Source organism: Prunus persica, chromosome G1, assembly GCF_000346465.2.
Source record: "Prunus persica cultivar Lovell chromosome G1, Prunus_persica_NCBIv2, whole genome shotgun sequence".
Classification (NCBI taxonomy): Eukaryota; Viridiplantae; Streptophyta; class Magnoliopsida; order Rosales; family Rosaceae; genus Prunus; species Prunus persica.
In genome coordinates, this window is record NC_034009.1 from 45,094,952 (window position 1) to 45,103,616 (window position 8,665).

Here is an 8,665-nt window from a genome sequence, read left to right on the forward strand (position 1 = left end):
ATTGATTGACCAAAAAAAAACTGTAGTAACTTGTTTGATTTGATTTTAAACCGGGCCGTAATAATTCGGTTACAATTTTGAGCCGGAATGTTATGAAGAGACAGTGCAAGGTAAGGAATCAATCAAGTGGGAGATGAGATAAACTCCCACTAAACTACCAAAGACCAAAAGAACACCTACAGAAACAAATGGGTTTATATATTGGATCAAGGAAGAAGCTCATTGTGCAAATGGATTTCAACAAAAGGAGGGAAATGATTACACAAAGATATTTTCACCATTTGTGAAGCTAACCACAATCAGCTGGTTGGTGCTAACTAGAGTGGGGACATATATGGAACCTTTATTGAGAAGTATTACTGAGACCAGTTGATGTTTCAACTTTCAAAGGCTTGCTAATGTCTTTTTCCACTGGATTACCTTTCTGATATAAACCTAAAATGCAAAACCCAGAATCTAAAACCAAGATGCTCAACCCTAGACCCAATACCAATGTCGTTTTGGACAAGAACACATTCTACATAAATAAATAAAAACATTAGTAAAATATCCTATTCCATTTTCAGCAATAAAAAAATGTCAACTAAATTAGAGAAATATAAGAAGGAAACAATTGGTCCTTGCCGAGTGGGGCACAAAAATAAGGGCAGCATACAGTACCTCAGTGGAATATCAAAGCATACCGACAATCCGATCACCAAAGGAAAGGAGAGAATTTGATTACTGCAAAAGAATTTTCCCTTGATCCGTTATTGTACATGTACAATGAATTTTGAGTAACAAACTGCCAAGTCACTGAGTAAACCAACCAAAAAAATCAATACCTTAGGATACACTTCCCTCTACTCAAATGAAAGAAAATTTATACACTAATTTTCTAAAATGACAATTGAATGATACACTAAATTACAGGTGAACAAAAAAATTGTAACCCTAGTGAATAATTTTATGTATTGAAATCAGTCTTGTTTGTCATGTTACTGTTTTCGTTTCTAGCTTCTGCTTCTTTACACATACAATCTGGCATGGGAAATGTATATAGTGACGCACTGGGTTTTTTCAGTTCAACACCCTTTTGGTCACTATGGCGAAGCATGTCTTGCACCTGTCGTTTGAAATCTTCCCATCTGCGAAATAAGAAATGTCGATGAACAAACATGTAAAGTTGCTTGTATAAGCTGCTTTATACTGAAAAATGAGGCTGTGAATGAACAGATCAACAAGAAGTCATTGGAGGTAAAACAAATTGCATACATGTTTGTTTGTTTATGTGCTTAAACTTCCATTATTTGCCCACTTTTATTATCCGCTAATGTAATCTTTATACAACTAATTTCTCTTATATAATTTGGAATCGAGAACCATAACAAACCCATTACAGTGAATCCTGAGGTTCTCAAAGTTAACAAACATCAAACAGATGACAATGCACATTCCTAGCCTACCACAAAACAAAAAGTTGAACGGTAGAACTATGATTTTTGTATTCTCAATCGAATTTTAATATCTGTAATATGCACAAATTTAAAATGTAGAAAGACAAAAAACTGTTATTAGTTACCACTACCCCCATGTTGTAGCTTACATAAATAAAGAACTGTTACTTATTCAACAGATCAATACAAATGTAACTGGACAGTTCAACCACATTTTACCTGATACTGGGATTATCAAACAACAGCGCTAATTTTCTTTTATCAGGGTTGATTGTCTTCGAATGTCCACCATAGAGATACCGCCTGTGACCCATCAAGAAGTGTGGAAAATTTCCACCCTGAGTGGTGACAAATACTTCACTGTGAAGGCAAACCGTGTAATCAAGAGCAGCCAATCTAGATAAATGGCCCTACATCAGAAATGTTGGCATTGAAAAGATTAACTTGACGCTAACCCAATGGACCTACTGTAGAGATGGTATAATTAATATATCACTACTTTCAAGCTAATGCTTGCTTTTGTTCTCTGTGAATGCAAATAACATGCCTCATATGGTACCTGAAAAGGAGCAAGTTCTTCTGCAGTAGCCAGTGTGTCTTTCATTTCCAAGCGTGGAAACATCTGTTTAAGAGGAGCCATGTACTTCTCTGCTTTATAAATTTTTCCTGCTGCTATGTATACTGAGGTGGTATTATCAAATCCCATTCCCCTGAGCATCATTCCTACCTACAGCATAAGATACTTAATTGGTCAGAGTTCAAAAAGAATTGCACACTAATCATAGTATGCAAAAGAGATGACAGAAGGAAAACAGAATCTTTCACAGTAATCAGATTTCATTCATATTGGGTATGCCCCATATTTTTAGCTATAAAACCCTATTATAGCTCCCTACTCCCTAAATAATAAAAAATTACAAAAGTAAACTGAAAAAATAAACCTGCAATACATTTTATAATTACTGGAAGCTCCATGACGTATCTACTTCAGTTAATTATTACTACTGTTGTTGTTATACTCCAAAGTAGTTGATTGTAGTAGAAGTAGAAATTATCTGTTAAAGATATCTGAACATTCCGTTATAGGCAGGCTTGTTCTGTTTAAGGAATTTAATTTCAAGTGTTTTAAGAACAGTTTACCCATGCAACAGAAAAGAAATTAAGAAATTCAAATCAAAAGAAGGAAAGACAGCTTTATACCTCTAACGGGGTTAAAGGGCATTTCCCATCCACACGATTTGCACCTGGCCTTATTACTCTACCCCTTCTCCTGAATTTTCCTCTCCAACCTCTTTCTCGAGCAATATCCATTTCACGTTTCTCTTCCTCCCCACCATCATATTCACAGCAAGAAAACGCAACCATGTCCTTTGATAAAGAGAATAGCATTTAGAACTTAAGGAAAAACAGCTACTGAAGAACTCAGAAACTGTTCATTTAAAAGATGAACAAATATACACCTCTTCAAATCGAAGGTGTACTGAAACATATTTCCCCCCGCTGTGGGAGCTACTTTTAATCATTCGATCAACCATTTTATCTGCAAGAATTCTTATAGAATTTGAGAACCTCAGTGCTTCGAAATTGGCTAAGCATCTAAGCCTTTGCACATTTGAAGGAACTGCATGAGCCAATCTGTTGGAAAAAGGTGCAATGCGCACAGCCCTGCAATATGGATTGAGGGAAACTATATATAGCTGTCACATACAATGTAATACATGCCCATGTACATATATATATATATATACAGTGAGCTTCAGTTGAGGGATCCTTCAAATAAGCTTATTTGAGGGACACCCTTGTAGGGCCCACTCCGTATTGTATTTCACTTATTCAAACCATCTATTTTGTAGATATTCATTCAAAGATCATCTCTACAAAAAATCACTTGAATCCGATATCATTTGACCACTCAATTGAATTATTGAAATTTTGGTACTTTCTTAAAGCACGGTGTTCACTGATTTTGGACACAATTGGATGTCGAAACGGTTTCCAATTTGTCTAATTTTTTGTAAGGATGATCTATGAATGTAGACTTAAAAAATAGATTGTTTGGATCGTTGAAAAAAAAAATTGTAGGGGACCCTAAAGGGTGTCTCTCAAATTATATATATATATAACAAATTGTAATTATAAATAAAACTATAGGTAAGAAGCATACCCCATTTTCTCCAACTTTGGGAGGACCTTTTGAAGATAGTAAGCTGGACTTGACCAACCTTTCACTCTCAAATTCACAATGTTGCTTATATTATTGTCAAACCGCTCAAGTATATCACCTGGGAGCTCCCTGACCACATTCACATGATTTCTGAGAGCATGAATGAAGAAATCTTCATCAAATATGTTTCCAAAGTGGCTGCAACAAGTTGAAAATAGAGTGGTCAATACCTTGCATTATCAAAACATGAACGTTTCAATATCATACTGTCACGCTTTACATATACTCTCAGTAGTGGCCAGCATTTTCCCCTTCAAAGTGGTCAAATTTTGAAGCTTAGGACCCATTAGACAACCATGCACCAATCAAAATGCTGTGAGATCATATTGTATATTGCATCCAATATATATGCAAACCTTTGCATGAACTATCTTCTTGGGCTAGCACTTTTTGATGAAGCCTTGCATAATTACAACTACAACCCTGCTTCATTTAGGGAAAATGTCTTCCCCTTTCCAGAATCAACAATTATTTTGCAAAGGAGCTTTAAGTGCAACTCAACTTCATTTAAACCCTTCATAATAAAAGCATAATGGAGAGATGGATTATATGTGATGGTACCAAAGCAGATTTGCAGAGAAAAGAGTTGATGGATGATGTTGATCACACTGCCAACTACGGAAGATGGTAGGGAAAGGTCTGGATTTTGGGAAATTGAGAAGGCTAGGAAAATTGATTTGTGGACTTGGATCTAATGAGGATGGAGGTGACTTGGTTTTGGGTATTAAGCTAATGAAGAGGGGAATCAATCTCAGTTGGTTTTTCTCAGAGCATTTTGTTATTTTAGGGAGACTGGGTAATTGGTATAGGTTTTTATTTTGACATTTTCTTTAGTATCTGATTTGGAAAAGGATAAAAGAAACCCAGCCAGAATGCATCATTTAGAGTTAAGGTTTTTCTTAAAAATGAAAAAAGAAAACCCAAGAGCCGAGTGCCTCATAGGTAAAGTCTTATTGCACCTTTGAGCGAGCACCTGTTAAATTAGGTGTACGCCCTTTGACCTTTTTCCAGAGCAGAGGTGTTTCTCTGCAAGCCTTACCCCACATTCCAAAATGACCCCAAGCCCTAATCCTAACCCCCTTTTCTTAAGTTAATCATGGGTGATGGTACCCCCATAGGTAGGGAACTATCATAGCAGCGCCCCAGCCAACCTTTGTTATTATGGCAGCACCCCAATTGGCTGGACACTGCCATGCAGCATGCCTCATGTCTGGGCACTGACATGCTGCCCAGCCAAATTTTTTTTATTTCTTAATTATTTTTGTCCTTTTTAGGTAATTTTAAAAATTTATCAACGGGCGAGAGAGAGAGAGAGAGAGAGAGAAGGAAGAGAAGGGGTGCAGAGTATTTTTTATTCTATTTTATATTTCGGGACAAGAGCAAGGAAGTGGGAAATAAGTGCAGTACAATAACCAAGGACGATGCAAGAGCAATCTAGCAATTAAGTTAGCATAGTTATATTGTGCTGAACTAACTATGGCAAACTATTTAGAAAGATAATAGAATACAAAAGTCACCACATAGATGGTAATGCAGCTGATGGTGATTAAGATCATAATCATAATGGTACAATAAATCAAATAATCACCTTGAGTCTCTCCAAACACTATTTAGATGAAAAATTGGGATCAAAAGAGTTGCATTCAAAAGTCCAGCCACAGCAACTGCATCACATATCTATATTGAAGTTGTGAAGATAAATGTCAGAGGAAAAAAAAAAACAGGTAAAACCAAGAGGCACAAGACATGGTTGAGACAACTATTTTAGACGCAAGTGTCCAAATCTAGCCTATTCATGAAATTCACGCACAAACTTTTTGTCCAAGTGTGTTTTAGGTGGAATAAAATGAGAACACAATCCCATATATATATATATATATATTCATGTACGTTTCTGACTAAAACTATACAAAGAAATTTAGCATGAAAGGTTGCCAAACTGTCAATGAAATTGCTATGATTGACAGTCCAGCGACATATCACACCAATAGAAAAAGAGCATTATATATGCATATAGTTTGTCTCTCCTACGTGACAACAATGTGCAAGAACAATGTGCAACGCTCCTTTTCGTTATTGATTAAGTGTGCATATATATATATATATATATGCATAAATCAAGCCTCCTCAAAAAGACAAAAGATTCATAACCAAAAGTACAAAAAGACAGTTCCTTGGTGTTTCCAAAACAACACACTTCATCCACATTAAGGAGTATATTTTCACTTTATAACCAAAAAACAAGAATAAAAGAAAACTTTAAAATGAACACTACAAACTCTGTCACTGATTAATTTCTTTATGCAAAGATCCAAACCACAAACATCAAAATAACAATAAATCAAACAAAGGGCTGATTAAGAAAATGAATTTCAGTTGGATACAATCACACCTACCGATAAGCGCTGCTGGTTTAACCCACCATTCGCTTCAATTATAAATAAACCATTTGACTGTGGTAATGCTGTTCCTACGTTCCCTCCAAGTATTAAAAAACAGAAGTTAGTTATTCATTTAGTTTTAACAACCACATAATTATTCATTCTATTTGCCAATTATCAAATAACACAAATTCAAATTAAAATTCCTGCCACATTAAGTTAAAGATAGACGAGCGAATAGAAGCAATCTAAACATAATAAGGAATAACATATCACTTAACGAAAACATGTCATATATCTTTCTACAAAACATCTTTCAATAAGTATTTTTCCACACAAAATGTGAAGATGAAGCATGATATCTTGGTAAACATTTGTGCATGTAAGTGTGTGTGTGTGTGTGTGTGTGTGTGCGCACTGGACAGAGACAGAGTGTTTTTCCTTTTGGAATAAACCAGGTTTAGTATTTTCTTATGCACCCTCCAACCCTATCTCTCCACCAGTGTACAGCATGCATGTGGTGATATTCTCTTTATCTGGCATTTGAGACCCATATAAATTATAAAGCCTCATCTAAAAATGGTTGAGAGTGTAGTGTAGGGCGCGTATTGCCAAGAGAGGCTGCAAGACCCACTACATGATGAGTTTGACTAAGCAAAATCGGGTAACCAGTAAAATATCCGTCAAATAAAATAGGTCATTGTCAGTTAACAGTGATCCTCATATGGAAAACTCAAACCTTCTTTTGGTGTATCTTTGCTAATACAAGGCTTCCAAACTTGATGCACTTTTGAATTCCACACTGTCATCAACTGCACGATTTTCATATCAGTATGTAGTCAATTCACATAGTTTACATTGGCTGTAAACATCATTAAGAAATTTTTTCAGAAGTGCATAAGAAAAGATACTAACCCTTCAGAAGAGGTTACTCTAGAGGGCTAAAGATTGCAGTGATTTCGTATAAAGACAGTAAATTTTTGTATCAAAGGTATTTTGATTTGATGACTGCAGTGTTATTTTTGGCTATGCTGATTAAATTAAATTTTTGGCTATGCTGATTAAATTAAGTGTCCTTTATACAAACCCAAATCAAGAAATCCTAATACGTAACAGAAAGTAGACAACAATGCATATCAAACTGAACAAATAAGCATGCGCATTGATTGGTATAATGCTCAAACTCTAAGAACTTACAAACACACAACAAAAAGCTGTATTTTCAATCCCACAGCCAATCCAATACAAACAACGTTTTGGATAAAACAGAAAAAGCACTTACAAAATTGTGAGTGTGATTGCTCTCAGCCTGCATATAAGGCCAAAGCTTCTGAAAAACCTGAGGGCTCCTATACAAGGAGCCCGGCGGCGACCGCTTTCTAACAACAACAACAGCGTTTTTCAAACTAACTACATCGAAGCTCACCGAGCCCATATACAACAACATCCCCGAAATGTACAACAATGGCGCGAACAAAAGCACGCCTCGGCGCTTAAAAACGACCGAAATGAGCAAAACCACAACTTTCTCCACAATGCTCTGCTTGGGGCCTCTGCCGCCGGCGTTCTTGTTCCGGCCGTGGCGGCAGCGTGGGGAGGACGGCGGAGAGCCGGCGGCTCGGGGATTGCCGAGCCGGCTGTAGCCGTGCATTGGAGGAGAGAACTAGGGTTCTAGAAATTTCTAGAGAGAGAGGAGAGTCGAGATCTGATTGTGGGAGAGAGGAGATGAGGAGGAGACATTATGTGATTACATGAGAGAGAGAGAGAGAGAGGTTTTGGGTGGTTTTGGGGGAAGACAAGATAATAAAGGAGAACGCGTGGGGAGGGCGGCTGTCATGATTCACGGGAACTGGAGATGCCAGCTTTGATGAGAGAGTGGTGTGGGTGCGTGGGTGTGTGGGTGTGGTTTCCGGTGGCCCCAGACGGATAAGAAAAAAATATTGTTGTTTTATCAAGTGAAAAGCTTATCTTCCCTCAATCAAACTGCAAAATTTAGCAAGTAACCATGAGTGTAGTGATTTGAAGTATTTCACTTATTCAAAGTGTTATGTTTGATTTTTCTCTTAATTTCACTTATCTATATATCTCAATTATTTTCTTTGACACAATAATTGAAAGAAATGAAATCTATTAGTTATTCATCAAAGTTTCATTTATTCAATAACTAGAATTAAACGAGACTATATAACTTGAAAACATAAAACAAAAATTCGTTTATTTGCATCAATCTTTCGAGAGGCTCATTCAAGATTTACTCGTATTATTACTCAACATAAAATAATTTGATTTTAACTCATTAGCATAGAGGAAGACAAAAGAAAGAAACACAACATGAAATGGGTTCAATAAACCAAGCACAACATAAATAAAATTTATAAAATAATAAAACTAAAACAAACGGTAAGTGAATTTGACAGAGTAATTATACATGTGCATTGGGCTACGTGACCTTTTTATAGACAAGAGATGGGATGCATCTATTGTGATTTCTTCTATGTTGGACTAATGACATTACTTTGTATGAGGGTAGCATGGCAAGTGACATGGCGAAGGACAACTTTGTTCCTTCTTCATGTCGAAGGTGGACACATTCTCCATTTTCAAAGAAGGGTTCGGTGTGGTTA

The 8,665-nt window shown here is 36.4% G+C and overlaps 1 protein-coding gene across 7 annotated transcripts; it reads right to left on the bottom strand.

Annotated features, from left to right (window-relative positions):
* On the bottom strand, positions 683–8,035 carry LOC18790439 (uncharacterized protein At1g04910). 7 transcript variants are annotated; one of them, XM_020554261.1, is made up of 11 exons: positions 7,324–7,979; positions 6,781–6,853; positions 6,057–6,124; positions 5,249–5,337; positions 3,831–3,911; positions 3,601–3,750; positions 2,897–3,101; positions 2,637–2,804; positions 1,996–2,163; positions 1,656–1,846; positions 683–1,127 (listed from the first exon to the last, which is right to left on the bottom strand). In XM_020554261.1, exons 1-11 carry the CDS (start codon positions 7,690–7,692, stop codon positions 947–949), a joined length of 1,743 nt encoding a protein of 580 aa, XP_020409850.1. In that variant the 5' UTR covers positions 7,693–7,979; the 3' UTR covers positions 683–946. The 7 variants fall into 7 exon arrangements, with proteins under 7 accessions (XP_020409850.1, XP_020409849.1, XP_020409851.1 ...); XM_020554260.1 differs by having other exon boundaries at positions 6,057–6,130; XM_020554262.1 differs by having other exon boundaries at positions 3,601–3,729; positions 6,057–6,139.